The 15,598-nt window shown below is 30.2% G+C and overlaps 2 protein-coding genes across 7 annotated transcripts in view; one reads left to right on the top strand and one right to left on the bottom strand.

Annotated features, from left to right (window-relative positions):
• LOC143224845 (steroidogenic acute regulatory protein-like) overlaps positions 1-4,212 on the bottom strand; it is a 48,876-nt gene extending 44,664 nt beyond the window's left edge. For 2 of the 6 annotated variants that reach the window (XM_076453202.1, XM_076453201.1), the window contains exon 1: positions 3,508-3,856. The gene's annotated coding sequence lies outside the window, so the exon portion shown is untranslated. Of the gene's footprint in view, positions 1-3,507; positions 3,896-4,064 lie in introns of those variants that run through there. The other 4 variants (XM_076453203.1, XM_076453206.1, XM_076453207.1 and 1 more) reach the window with 4 other exon arrangements.
• A 1,395-nt stretch (positions 4,213-5,607) lies between these two features.
• Positions 5,608-15,387, top strand: LOC143224846 (protein KTI12 homolog). The gene is made up of 9 exons (XM_076453209.1): positions 5,608-5,861; positions 6,224-6,275; positions 6,921-6,973; positions 9,083-9,138; positions 11,202-11,281; positions 11,632-11,791; positions 12,182-12,244; positions 13,367-13,435; positions 15,090-15,387. The coding sequence occupies exons 1-9, from the start codon at positions 5,717-5,719 to the stop codon at positions 15,228-15,230; spliced, it is 819 nt and encodes a 272-aa protein (XP_076309324.1). The 5' UTR covers positions 5,608-5,716; the 3' UTR covers positions 15,231-15,387.
• The last annotated feature ends 211 nt before the right edge of the window (positions 15,388-15,598 follow it).

The raw sequence follows: 15,598 nt of genomic DNA on the forward strand, positions 1-15,598 counted from the left end.
ATTTCGAGAAATCAGACTTGTTTAAAATAAAAATGAATGACTATAACAGAAAAACTGAAGATTCTTCAGGAGTACTTTAGGTGACAACATGATGTTTTGGTAGACTATGCCATCTTCAGACATGTATGAAAATGTATGTTTTGGATACTTTAGTTTTATTTCATTAGAAATAATATTAAAATAATATTAAATAATATTAAAATAAATCCAACATTTTGTGTTACATGCTTGGTTTAGCAGTTCATCTGCTATTATTTGCAAATTAAGATATTATGATCTTGGATTAATCTTGGATTTACAAAGGAATTTAAATCATTTGGTGATGAGGTGACCAAGAAAACAGGATGACTTTTAATTACAATTTGTGACAGTTTAAATTAAAAAACTGAAGGGTGCAAAAAAATGCCCCTTTTTCATATTTTCTTTCTATACCAAATTTTAGAGAATTTCTTTAAATTCAGAATAAAAAGAAAGGACCATAATAGAAAACAACAAAGATCAGTCTTTAGAAAATGGAATAAGTTCAAACAAGACAGAAGGCTTTCCTTAATTTGTTCATATTAATTACTCTGGCCATTTTATATTCTACAAAAAATTACTGCTACAACATTTAATCTCTCTTGACCCATCATGGAACCCAAAAATGTTTTTTTCAACTCTTGTCTGGAAAACAGTCTTTCACCATTTGCCACACATAATGGGCAAAATTAATATTATTATTTGAGAAATAAGCATATTTGCAAAACTTTAATTTTAGAATTTTTGTGCCCATGAGATTTTGCAGTGGGTTCTTTGTAACTTATGAATCTGCCTTAAGCCAATTCTGCTTAAAATAAATGGAAGTTAATGCAAGAGTTATCACAACTGAAATTTTAAGTATAATATTGAGGGGAATAACTGACAGTGTAATGGATCTTGATTTTCATCCTCCTTCATCTTGAAAACAATGAGCTGTTGCTTGTGGTTTGGCAAATAGGATTTTAGGTTGTTTATACAAAAACAATAAATACGAGTCAAATTAGGTTATTATTTCATTGTATATGTCAGTAATTTGGCAAAAATTGGAATAATATGTCCAGTGTTTAGTACCTTAACTTACAGAGGCATTGAATTGTAAACATTCAGAAGTCTACTGAATAAAAACAAAAAAACCTCTATTGGAAAAGTTGTCATTTGTGGACAGGTTGGGATCTCCAAAACTGTTTGCTCTTAAAAAAAATTTGCTAAAGGGGAATCTGATTGAAGTGTTTAAAACTATTAGGGAACTTATAGTGTTGATGCATCATTTTATTTATTTAATGATGGGAACAGTAGAATAAGGAGGCAAAAATACAAATCTTGACAGGGGAGAAATCATTTTCAGCTAAGACAGTTTTACGTTTTCTAACAATGTAGTTAGCCATTGGAACAGATTGCTTTCAGAAGCAGTGAATTTAAGAGATTTGTTTTGTTTTGAATTTCCCACAAAGCTACTCGAGGGCTATCTGTGCTAGCTGTCCCTAATTTAGCAGTGTAAGACTAGAGGGAAGGTAGCTAGTTATCACCACCCATTGCCAACTCTTGGGCTACTCTTTTACCAATGAATAGTGGGATTGACCATCACATAACAATGCCCTCATGGCTGAAAGGGTGAGCATGTTTGGCGCGATGGGGATGCAAACCCACGACCCTCAGATTACGAGTCGCATGCCTCAACACGCTTGGCCATGCCGGGCCGAATTTGAGAGAAGAATTAATAAATATCTGAATGATGAAGGATGGCTTTTATATATTAATGAATGGGACAGCCTAGATAGACAAATTGGTCTCTTTTTGTTTGTCCTCAAATGTTGTATGTGCATGTTGTTGATCTGGTAGTCACCAAAAGGTGGCCTGACATTGTGTAGTATCATCAGTATGATCTAGTAGTTTCTGTTATGTAGTAGAGAATAAACCCTATCCTGAGAAGGACACAATAACTGTTGAGGAATAGAACATTCTGCATTGGATTTGAACCCATTTAACTCATTACTTTTGTAACAGTATCTATATGGTTATACTTTCTTTTCCTCCTTTGAATCATGTCTAACTAATAATCCTGTCACAAATAGCAAATCACCCAGCAAATGTGCAGTTCATGTTTCCATACCGAATTACATAATACACATGCTGATTACATACATTTCTGATGAAGTTTTATTATTACTATGATTTTTCATTATCTTGACAATTTTAAGTTTACATTATAACTGACACTGTTTACAATTTTCCATAAAATAAAAAGGATCACAGAAAGATTAAAATTCAGATTTAAATACACGACTGGGATGTTGGTCAACTGACCAGTCACTAATATCAAATGACAAAGAACTAATCACTTATTTTTTGACTAGTGAAACAATCTAAAAATATGTATTTATTAGCATAAATACTAATATATTAGCAAGTTTTTCTTATTAATTTATTTGACCTCTGCTTATCTGAAGAGCTTAAAATTGCATCCCTATTTCACAGTATTGTGTGTTTTCTTATAGCAAAGCTACATCAGGCTGAGCCCACTGAGGGGAATCAAACCCCTAATTTAGCATTGTTAATCCATAGACTTACCACTGTACTAGTGGGGGGCTATTTCACAGTAATCGAGTTTTTAATACAAACCATGAAAAACTTATATTTTATGCCATACTATAATATTTCTTAAAATTGTATACATTTTGTAAACAGTATATATTCCCTAATATAATGCAATGTACTAGTTTAATTGTTTCATTTCCTTCACTTACAAAGTTAATAAATGTAAGTTTTGGAAGTCCAACTAATTTTAATGGTTGTATGGAGAATAAATAACAGACCTTAAGAAAGTCAAAGAATATTCAGTATTAGTTTAGAAGATATAGGATGAACTGCAATTTTAAGATGTGTAGAATTAAATATTAACTATGGAATCAATAGAATAAAAGCCATTGATTTTTTTGTGATATATCTTAAGGGTTATATAGTGAGAAGAAAGAGACTCAAAATTTAGACAATCCTGCGTGCTCCAGTTAAAAGTTTTATTTTATAACAGGGTGATTGACTTACAAGAAGCAATGGAGAAATGCCACTGCAAATGAATTTGAAAATAAACAGAAAATGATGATTTTCTAAAACATAAATGGTAAGCTCAAATATTTATTTTTTATTAAAGGTGGGTGAGAAAACGAGAGCCTTGTATATCCAAACCTGTATTTTGGAATACGATACTGTTGAGTGTTGACAGTAATACTAACAGAGATTTGGATTTTATGGGAGGAATAAGCATTCCTAAATAACAGAAGACGTTTTTACTTTTTATAAGAGGCATATATGCAGGGACAACAAATTATCCTTCTTGTCTCTAATGATTTGAAATTACTGTTACTAGGGAAGATTTAATCAATATTTATAACTATAGTTTACACTCCTGTTGATGCAAGCCCTGCAACGAACAATGTTTAAAATATAATAACAATATTTTAAAATAAATTAATCCTATACGAGTTAACTTACATTATACTTGAAAGTTTTAGTTTCTATTACTACAAAAATTACATGTAATATCTGCTGGGTTCATATAGATTAAGTGCTCCTAACATAATGAAGGTAACTAATAAATAAATAACACTAACACAGATTTTCACACTAACTCTAGTCCTAACTAGAATAAGAGATGTGGTTTGAATCATAGATCTCAATTATCGCACTGAAATAAAATCCACCTTGCCGCTAATTAATTTATTTGTAAATAACACCAATACTAAAATAGAAACAATTATATGCACTGCAATTTCTTTAACCTAGTTTAATGTTATTAACTTAACTCTTTATTACATTTCACTAAATTATTTTATCATTAGATAATAGTAATACTATTAGAAATGATAATAAAATTAACCCCAATAATATGAAATAAACTTGTGGTATTCAGTATATAGTATATTCAGGTACACTAATGTTTTACTGAAGTTTTAAAGCGTCCGCAAAAAATGCAAATAACAATTTCGAACATGGAAAATAAATGTATGAGTCAAAAAGTCTGTGAAAAATAAAAATAAAAAATTGCCCACAATGTCATTGTCACGTGCTTCACTTTTAGCACTATTACAATCAGTCATTTAGAGGCTCTGTATGCCAGGTGGTTAAGGTGTTCGACTCGTAATATGATGGTTGCGAGCTCGAATCCCCGTCACACCAAACGTGCTCACCCTCTTAGCCGTGATGGCGTTATAATGTGATTGTTAATCCTACTATTCGTTGGTAAAAGAGTGGCCCAAGAGTTTGGGGTGGGTGATGATGACCAACTTGCCTTCCTTCAAGTCTTGCACTGTAAAATTAGGGATGGCTAGCGCAGATAGCCCTCGTGTAGCTTTGTGCAAAATTCAAAAACAAAAAAGCAGTCATTTGATTCTGCAGCGATTTTAAGTTTACTACCTGATGAGATTAAGATAAGCCTCACTTTAAAACGTTAGCATTGGAAAAGACAATAATTATCTGTACCTCCACCGACGATCTTGGCCGATATTTAGGTCTCGTGTGATCTGAGAGGATAAGGTTCTATTCCAAAGAAAAGTAATATTCACAGGTATAACTAACTTTCAAAACAAACATAACGTAAGTTTCTGAAATAGATTACTACATTTGACGAGAAAGACGCTTTTCTAACGGTACACATGCAAAAAGAAAACTGTTCGCTAAGTTACTAGGAAAGTTTCAATGTGGCCATAATGGTTATAGAAAGAAGAAAAATAGCTAGGTTCCATTCAAGCGTAACAAACTCTTTATATCCGATTTACCACCGAAATTCAGATAAAGCGTTAAAGTATAATATATCTTAATCAAACACTGCATGTATCACCAACTATTCGAAAAAACATTTACAGGAAAGAAAAATCCTTAACTTATATCAGTATATACAAATAAATGAGCCATCCCAGGAGACTGATATATCTTTTATCAAGAAGGTCGGATACGTGCTCAAAGTGATATCGATTTCTGGTAGTGGTGAGAGATAATGCAAATTTATAGTTCCATGTGATACGAAAGTATCAGATACTAACTATTTTAAAATATATACTGTTCATACTGATCAGCCATTAAACTGTTTTGAGGAAATAAAAATAATATCAGATAGTATATAATAATTGTTCCACAGATTGCCAACATATTTACTTATAACAGTTTCGCTACAGTGCGACAAATATATTTGTAAACGTACCATATGATTTGATGTTATGCACTGTTCCTGGAAAATCTAAAGTATCTAGTTTTTTATTTTGATTTTCATATAAATGTTGGGGTCTGAATTAATTTAAAGTCTATAGCAAATTTAATCATGTGCACCATTATGGCTCTAATTGTGGGATATATTTGCTTTAACCTTTGCCACATTATTTTCATCAATAGAATTGTGGCGAATCATTGAATAGAGTCGACCCGACACATCTTAGTTATTCAAATAATTAATAATTTAGGCGAATAATTGCAAAAACGAAAATTGATTTATGTCTTTTGTTTAAAAAATCTGTCATTAGTTTTATTTGAATTTGTATAGTAAGTAAATTTAAGGCTAATACATATGTTACTAATCATTATAAAAATCACATTTATAACGCCGCCGCTTGACACAAACGAGAACTACTATATTCATCTATGGCCCAAATTTCTCCTTTATCAATAATTGAAGGCAGTTTAAATTGTGTGAAAGATTAAAAGAGTAAGGATGCCGTTAGTATTATTGTGTGGGTTTCCATCGAGTGGAAAATCGACGTGGGCTCAAGAGCTTTATGAACATTTTAAGAATGAAAGACAATGTGTTCTTCTGACGGACGAAGCAAAATTATTAGACAGAAATAACATATATTCAGGTGAAGTCGTAAATTTGCACTGTATCAAACATAAGTGACTCTCAAAGTACTTATTGTATTAGAGTCCATTTAAAGTTGACACCGTGACCTTCCTTGTTCTAGGTCTTTGATAGTAGTATCGTGGACTTGAATTTTAGTAATTGTAATTAATATTTGTGGTGTTAAAGTGGATTGTTATATTTATTTTTAAGGTTTAAATGAAGTATTTTACAATTTTTATCCAGCCCACCAACACTTTTAGCTTGTTTAAGAGTCGTACTTAAGTTCAAGAGAAATTGGAACTTGCTAGTGTGTGAAATAAAATGATTACCTTTGGGGTAATGCTGCTTTTTATTTATTTAATATTTTTTGTAACGTTTTAGATTTTAGACTTGAAAAGGAATTGAGGAGTGAATTGAAATCTGATGTTCAAAGGTAATTTATCAAAGAAATACATTTATTAAACTAAGATGTAAATATATATTGTTTAGTGATATAAAAATATTTTTATATAACTAGCCTTGTGACTTTGAAAAATTAGGAAAAAATAAATCATTGTATTATGTTATGGAATTCTCATATAGGTAAAACCTGAGTGTATGTGTGTGTGTTTATAAAACAAATATAAATTGTATTTCCTAATATTTTTCTCAAAAAGAATAATAAATGTAAAAATAAAAAACTATATTTAAAAGTAGACATGTCACTGCATAAACAGGTGTTATGTTTGTTTTACTTATCACAAAGAGAAGTTGCTGAAAATTAATGAAAACATTCAGTAAGTGATGTACATTCTTCATTAGTTAATAAAGAAAACTGAGTTTTTTTGTGTTTTTACTTTAAATAAACCATTTACCTTTTGCAGTACATTAATGTTTTAGAAGTTAACTTGGTAAGAAAATTATATTTAAAATTTTAGTTAAAGGACAAAAAATGTTAAAAGAAACTTGTAACAGCATACCTTTAAATTAAAAAAAATTCTCTGAATGAAGATTTTTTCAAGTTAAATAATCTAATAGTGGTCTTTGTCTGACTGTTAGCAAGTGTATGTTCAAATTTTTTGTTGTAATATTTTTTCAGAACATTATCCAAGGATGTAGTTGTTATTTTGGATGCTTTGAACTACATTAAAGGTATCCTTTTCATTTCTTTTTAATTCTTGTAATATTTTCTATTGTTATTTATCTCTCTCGGATTTCTTTTGAAAGGAATAATACATATTGCAGTCCAGTTAATGATACTGAACATGTTTTATTTCTTCAACTATAAGTTGACTTGACTAGTGTTGGCCGATAGGAATAACTTTGCAATAAACATATAATTTCACATATTTTACTAATTTCTTATATTTTACATAATGTACAAGATATATTTTATGTCATTGAGAACACAAACTTTATATTCTTCAATTGAACTAATTTATGAGTGACTCAAGTAATTACTCTCTACTATAGAACTCGTGTTACTTAACAGACACAAAAATCACTAATCATCTTCTCTAACTAATTTCTTCTACTACTTAAACTGTTCTAAACTTTTGAAGAATGTTCTGAATGTTAAGTCATGTCAAACCTACTAATAGATCAATAATACAATGCTGTAAAATAACATAGATTGAAAACATAGCATACCAAAAGGTATAAATGTAGTTTGTTTTTGAGAGATGTACAGGTTCAAGTGAGGCATAAGGAAGAAAGTTTGCTCATTTTCCATTACTAGTTTTGCTGCTTTTAATATTTTTCTTGAATCAATCATAACAAAAGCTACACATACATTTTTACTTGCATTTTGTCATTGCTAATTTAAAAAAAAATGTGTGTGTGTGTATATATATACATTTGTTTTATTAATAATATATATGCATGTTTATTTAAATACAAAATTACAAGATAATTAAAACTTAACAACAAGGATCAAAAAATAAAATTGCAAACAGATGTGTAATATAATACTCATTGCTTAAGGTACAGAAAACTCGGACATTACTTCAGTTAATGTAGTGTTATTTTTCTAATATGATAGTTTTCCTTCAGATGTTGAAATTGTAACATTATTGGAGTTTAAGAGGAGATTAGCTGAGTTATGATTGGTGTAAGAAAGTATTTTTGTTTCATGTAGCTTCAGTCATGGTGGTAATATAAATAGTGTGTGTGTTAGGTTGACCAAATGGCCATTATTAGATCTTGGAAATGAAACATTTATCTGAAAAATGTGACCATAATGTTTTAGAGCATTGTAATCAGTTACTGTTTGTTTTCTTTTAAGTATTAAAACAGCAAAATCGTATTTCTGAATAATATTTTAAGTACATTTTAGACACATCACATCAACCTTAATTTTTCTAGTTGTACTAAAATTACTTATTAATGCATAGATATGAACATTTATTAAAAATAATAAAGAAATAAAGCTATTGCAACATTCATATTTAAGCATCTGGAAGATATTGAATTTAACTCAATATTTTGTTCAGTGTGTGTATAATAATGATTCCAGTGCACCTGAACTTAAAAATTTATTTAAGCAAAGTTTGTATCAGAACTTGTACATTTGTAACACCTAATCTAGGTGTGAAGGAGACATGTTGGTCTTTTGTTCTGTAAAGCCATTCTTTGCAATCTTTGCATGATTTTTCAATAAAGGTGGCCATGTTAGGCCCAGTGAATTTCACTTGCTGTTGTGTGGTGGATAAGTGTAGTAATTTCTTGAACATGAATGTTTCTAATATTTTGTACTACAGGAACAGAATCCAGCTAACCCCATAAACTACATATATTTTAGCCAAACACTACTGAGAGAGCAATGCTTTTGGAATTAATGTGTGATTTTTGAGGTTAACAAATTAACCATTTTATCTCAGTACATTTGTTTTGGTTCTACGTTGAATACCAGAAATCATGTATTGGCCTCATTCACTTAGTGTTATGCAATTATTCTGTCCTGAAAATTTAATATACTATTATGAACTCTCAAGGAGCAGAACAAAAATTTTTAGGGTGAATTAAATGAAATTCTAAACTTTTTTATATCACCAAAGATAACTTTGATTTTTCTTATTGCTTCAGAGAATTGCATACATAATGTAATTTTCTGGTAGCCATTTTATTTAAATATATTTAATATTAATTTACATTTTACTGCAGTTTTATTAAAAGGTCATTTATGTATTTTTCAAATGTTGACAAGTTTGACTATTATTTACTAACATAAAATTATTTCTGTACATCATTTTCATTCTGCAGGTTACCGATACGAACTTTACTGTATTTCTAAAGCAGTAAAAACCACTCATTGTGTGGTAAGGGCATTTATATTATATCAAATAAATTTTTGTGTGATTGGTTTCATAATGTTTTATAATTCATTTCAGTAATGAGGTGGCTAAATGTCATTAACTGTTGATATCTTGTCGTGCTGTGAAATCAATAGTTGTATATTTTACATTAAAGATGTTTTAACAGTAATAATTAATTTTATCTTGTATTCTGTTAATACATGTGCTGTCACTCAGAAAAATACTGTTACTAATTATATTACTCATTCACTGGTATGGGTAAATTATACTGAATACAATTTTTGATTACTTGGCCTTGTAATAGGTAAATTTTGTTTTTTTTCTGATTAAATTTTTAATCACTAAGCTGGAACAAAATTATAAATTCTTTTTATAACATTTTGAAATTATATCATACAATTTACACAATGACTGACTTTAATTTTACATTTTATTCACGTTTGCTGTATTTTCTTTAACACGCTTGTACAATAAACTTACAAGAAACTAAGAAGTAGGGCCAAAGACATAATTGGTTATGAATTATTTAATTTAATAATATTCATGACATTGAAAATTCCTAAAGTAATCAGTTTAGTTACTTGTTATTCCAAGATTATACCAAACACCCAGTCATTGGATTTTCACAACAAGAGAGAAGGTCTGTAATTAAGAGAATGAGTGTGGTGTTTTTTGTGGTTTTAGAAAAATGAAAAAAGCACTTCAGTGTGAGAAGCCAACACCGACTAATCGTTTTATGGTTAGGAAGAGGCTCTCATGTTTAAAGAACAAAATACAAAAATTTTGAACTCAAAAAGTAAAATAATACACTATATTTAATGAAATTAAATTTAACTTGAAACCAAACTGAAATGTGGCAGCAGTGTTATTTACATATAAAAAGTACACATAATCAACAGGCTTGAATGAAAACGTTCATAAAAACTAAATAAGACTTCTGCAGCAGGTATTTATTTTTTCCTAGACAAAAAGAATTGTTGTGAAAGAAAGTGGTTACTTTTATAACCAACATTTTCTCCTTAACTGATCGTGTGAGAACTATGAAAGTATCTCGCATGCACAGAGTAACAAAGGACACAAAACTATCCTTTGATAGAGTAGATAACTTTCTCGACCAAATTTTATCAGAAAAAAATTAAAGCTGGAGTTGATTAGCTTACAACTTTAACTGGATAAAGTATATTTCAAATTAGAATTCTTAAACTCACAATATTCTATTGGGTTGAGGAATAATTCGTGAGCGTTTTTTCAAGTTAAACAAATATATTCATAAATGAAACGCTTTCGCAAAATATTTCATGTCATTTGGTAGATAATTTTTTGCTCTAATAGATGGTGTGTTTGATTTTCATATGTCTTTAATTTTTGCTTTCATTTTCAGCTCATTAAATGGAATGTCAAGTGGACAAAATCGAGCATTTTCGACACCATCTGCTTTTTGTATTTAATTTCTTGCAATTTCGTTTACAACAATGCATACTATATACCTAGATATTACATGAAATAAAGTATCATAATAAATGTTTTGGGTGTAATGTGTTCATGCATTGAAGTATTGTATAGTCTTGCATGTAATGCTTGAATGAAATTATTTAAAAATGCTCACGAATTATTCCTCAACCTAATATATGATATGAAATATATATGGTATGGGACAGTAAGGTGTGTAGTAGTTGATTTACAAATAAACTTAAATTTGAATGTAATACTCGTGTAATTTATTATTTTGCAAAATACTCTGTAATAGAATCATTTAATAAATCTTATTGTAGGTACAGGTTGTAACACTTTTACATGGGGTTCCTGCTGTTTTATAGACTCAGTTATTGCCTATACCATAACTATATCCATCATATCCCAACCAGTATTTGGTGTTCAGCACTTGATATTGTGTGTAAGTGGTTGACCTATCATTGCACACCTTACTTGTTTTCACTCATAACATTTAAGAATGTGTATGTTCAGTTGTTCCATGTTGGTTGTGACTTTTTATAACTCTTTGTGTGAACAGGTTGCTTCTGTGTTTTATTCTTGCTTGATTACAGAGTTTTGGAATTACTTTGCAGATCCACTGTGATTTACCTGTGGAGACTTGCAGGAAGTGGAACGTGTCTCGCAATGAGGAGAAACAGTATAGTGAAGAAGTGTAAGCATTGTTTTAATATAACCTTCTTTAGCATTGCGTGTGTTGATTTTTATGGAAAGTTAATTCTGTATAACTAAGTTTATTTCATACTTCTTGCTAAGTGGTTTGTCAGTAGAACATCGTGACACATGCATGTCTCGATCTTCCATAAGCCTAGTATTGCATTTATATAGTTAGTAAATCATCATAATTAAACAGAATTAGTAACAATATAAATATCTTGATATAAGCATTTGAAGTCAAGAGAACAAATTACGATCTTTTCTAGTTTATTTTATAGGCTTAGGGCTGTTTTGTAATGGATTTTATGTGTATTCTGTGCAGCCTAATTTTATCTTGTTTTAATTTAGCTTTACTGCTTTAGTCCAAAGATTTGAAATGCCAGATTCCAGGAACCGCTGGGATTCACCTTTGCTTATTATCCATGAAGGAGATAAACTTCCATTACAAGAAATTACTGAAGCTCTATTGACAAGAAAGGCTCCACCTCCTAACCAGTCAACACAGAGTGTAAGTTATTGTGGCTTTTCGTGTTTCTCTTTATTGACTCTTCTAGTAGGTCTCATTGTTTTTTAATGTTTCACATATCCCTCGGTCATCATAGTTTTGAGCAGAGTTGCAGATGATACCTCAATATCGGAGTTTATTTTTAACTATAAATTTCTAACTTACGTGTTAGCTCCGTGATTATAATGGAGTTAGAAAATACCGAGTTCTTTATAAGTTTTTAAAATCTTTTTTGTTTGGGGGGGGGATATTTTTTTAAGTATTTTTGTTTCTCATGTGACATAGTAATATATTTCTAAAGCAGTTGTAACTTGGTCCAACGTGTTGTAATGGTTGCATTTTGTTGTATTTCACATTAATTAACTCATCAACTTGCTAGTTTTATTTTTCCAGCAACCTCTATCTTCCACTAATTTTCTCTATGAACTCGACAAGCGAACACAAGAAGTTGTACAGGTAATTTAGAATGTAACTAATCTGACTTTTCTGGCAGTATATTATCTAACCTAGTGAATGCAATCAGCCATATTAAAATTGGTAACTCTACTAAGGAGGAGGAAAATATACTTTTATAAGAACTAGTTTTACGTAGAGGATTGATAATGTACGTTACACTAAGTTATGACTCTTCATTGATTTTTAAAGTCATATCTTCAGTAATCATAGAAATAATAATGCCAGTGCATCTTTAAAATGTCTTGTTTACAATACATATCACCAATACTGCAGAATGGTGTAAACACTAGGTTAACATACTTAATTATTTTAAGTACTCTTTTTCAGATTACAATTAATTAATAGATTTTTAAAAAAATAAAAAAGTATATTAAAATGTGTTCTAAGATCTACAAAATGGATTTATTTTGTAATGTTTTGGCCTTAAACCATATATGAACAATATACTACATAAATGTATATATGGAAATAGAGGTGTTTTTGTAGATATACAGGGTGGCCCATAAGTCCTTACCCATCCTTATGTCTTGTATATCCAGTGTATCTGTGTGCTGTCCCTCATTCTCACTGCATTATATTATGCACAATACGCTCTTCAAGTGTAAATGGGCTTACGTTGGCCATATTTCTCTGAAAAAAAAGAAATAACTTTATAATACATGCGTAATTGAATATAACATAACATATGGATGGGTAGGGACTTACAGGCCACCCAGCACATATATATATATGTGTATATATATACACTTTTGTTCCACTTCCCTAACAATGTTTTGTTTATTTTCACATTTTGTTACATATTATTAATTTTTCTTGCACTACACCTGCATGTCTTGTGCTTTGTTCTAATTCCAACTGATTCTTCACCTCAGTCATTGTACTTTTTGTTTGTCTTAAGTAGGTCTAAGGCTGAAACATTGCAAAATATATCCATTTTGTAAGGGCTTAGAAATCATTTTGTATACTTTATTTATTAATTAATGCTTAATTCAGTTCAGTTATATTTTACAATGAAATCTGACAGCCATTTTAAACTGTTTTAGTTATGGTTAAAAAGCACTGTAAATTAGTATGACAAGTTATTTTGTAATGTAAAAATGACACCTTGTCATTCTATTTAAGGTGATAGTGGAAGCTCAGAAGACATCTGTAATTGGAGATTTAGTGTCTGTCCCAGGAAGTAAGGAAAAGATATCCTTTACTGATGTAAAGTCCACTTGTGTTCACTCTTAGTGTACAATAAGAAAGCTTATAAACTAGTACTGGTGATCCATGGTTAACATCAACAAAACTGTTTCTCATATCAAATCATTAATAAGATAGTAAAAGACAAACTACTGACTTCATGATGACAAGAAACCCACTTAAAGTAACAGTGTATCTCAGGACGGCTGGTATGAGTATTAACATTTTTACCAAAATAAAGCAGGGAACAACATTATGACCTTCTCACGTTAATACCCATACCAGCCATCCAGAAATACAAAATACTGACTTCTTCAGTTAAAGTTTTAATTGGAAATTTTAAGGAATTATGGAAACTGTAGATTTAAAACGTGGTAATAAATTCAGTGAAATTGACTAGCCCATTCAAACTTTCTTTCAATAATAAATGTTTGTTATACACCTGTGGGAAGTTCTCAAGAGGTGAAGTTTTAATTTTTGTTGAATGAATGGAGTAGTTATATGAAGGCAAACATTTTCAACTCACATGTACAATTTTTAAGAGTCACAGCATATTTAACTATAAATTTCCAGCTTAAGTTAAGCACCATGTTTATAATGGAGTTAGAAAACACTGAATTATTTAAGTTTTTAGAATGTTTCTTTAAGCACATATTGGGTATTGACACAATGTAGTGGTAAAACATAACTTCTGAAATGTCTCTAAGAAGTCACAGAATGAACTTGTGTAGTTACAAATCATTCTTTTTATCACTTGATTTGAAAAGCAACAAATTATTATCAAGTTAAAATGGCATGAGTTGATGCCAGTGATGGATTATCGTCGGTCCACTAAACTGTTGTTGTAGTTCGTTTTCTCTACAAAGGGAATCCTGAATAGTTACTGAACTTAATTTTGTTTCGGACAGTATCAAAGTAAATTAATCTACGATAATTTTTTTTTCTCTTTTTGTTAGCTATATTTTTGTGCACCAGTAAAAACAAATGTGGGGTGCACATTCAGTTTTCTTATCAAGATCTCTACCGGTCTATTCTGAGGTTGCAATTCTTTTAGACAGGATTAGAGCAAATTAACTTGAGGCATTGAGTGTGATATAATACATCAATAAAAAGGGTTTTCGGCCTGAGTACAAAACTATAGTTAATCTCAAATCAGTCAAGAGATGACAGAGTTTGTATTTGAATAACTTGGAGCCATTCTGTGAACTGGTAATAATTCTTCCATTCAGAAAAGTGAGATATTTCAAAACAAAATAGTTCATTTTTCAGTGCTCACAACAAAATGTATTTTCTTTATAAAGTTCATGAAGAGATTCAAAAAAGAAATATTCAGCCCCCAAATGTAGTAGGAACAGTACATGAAATTTTGTGTAATAATTCTGCTTCAATGCCTAGTAATTTGTTAAGCAGGCCTAACTTTTCCAGGTATTTTTAGAATAAGTGCTGTAAACACCAATCAGAGTAAGGATACCAAACATATGACCTTAAGCAGGTAGAGTAGTAATAAAGGTTTTTGGTTTGCTTGTCATTCATAGTGAAGACTACTTATTCTTCATTGTAATTTTTATTGAAGATTTAAAAGCTTCTGACAGAAAATATTATATAATAATTGTCTATTATATTTGTGAACTGAGTAAAAGACTTCCTTAACGTCTGTTAAGTCCAATTAAAACGTAACCTAACACTGGCAGAGCTCACAAGGTTCCGACGGTTGTTCCTCTCTTACACTAAGATGCACCCAGTAGATGACACTTCTAAAATTGCCAGCTTGTTTGTACAGTATCTTAACAGCAGTATATAATTCATTTTTAGGTTTATGGATTTTAAAGTAAATAAAGCAAATGTCCAACGTAAATGCTACGTTTGTGGAATATTTATTACATTTTGAACTTTACTTGTATATTTTTATTTGAGCAAAGAAAGTGACATTCTTAATAAAAGTAGTATTTAAACATCTTTATATTGAAGTCTTGGTTGTCAGCACCAGGTGATAAAAATCATTTGAGGTATCAATGATGTTAAACTGATGTAAATTTCTAAAGATATTTCTTTTCTCTGATGTCTGTAAAGCAATACGTCATGCAGTTTCATATACATATCACATGCAGTATCAGGAAACACTGATAATGAAATGGCTCACTAATGTTGTTACCAAACTAGAAATAACTT

This window comes from Tachypleus tridentatus, chromosome 9, assembly GCF_004210375.1.
Source record: "Tachypleus tridentatus isolate NWPU-2018 chromosome 9, ASM421037v1, whole genome shotgun sequence".
Classification (NCBI taxonomy): Eukaryota; Metazoa; Arthropoda; class Merostomata; order Xiphosura; family Limulidae; genus Tachypleus; species Tachypleus tridentatus.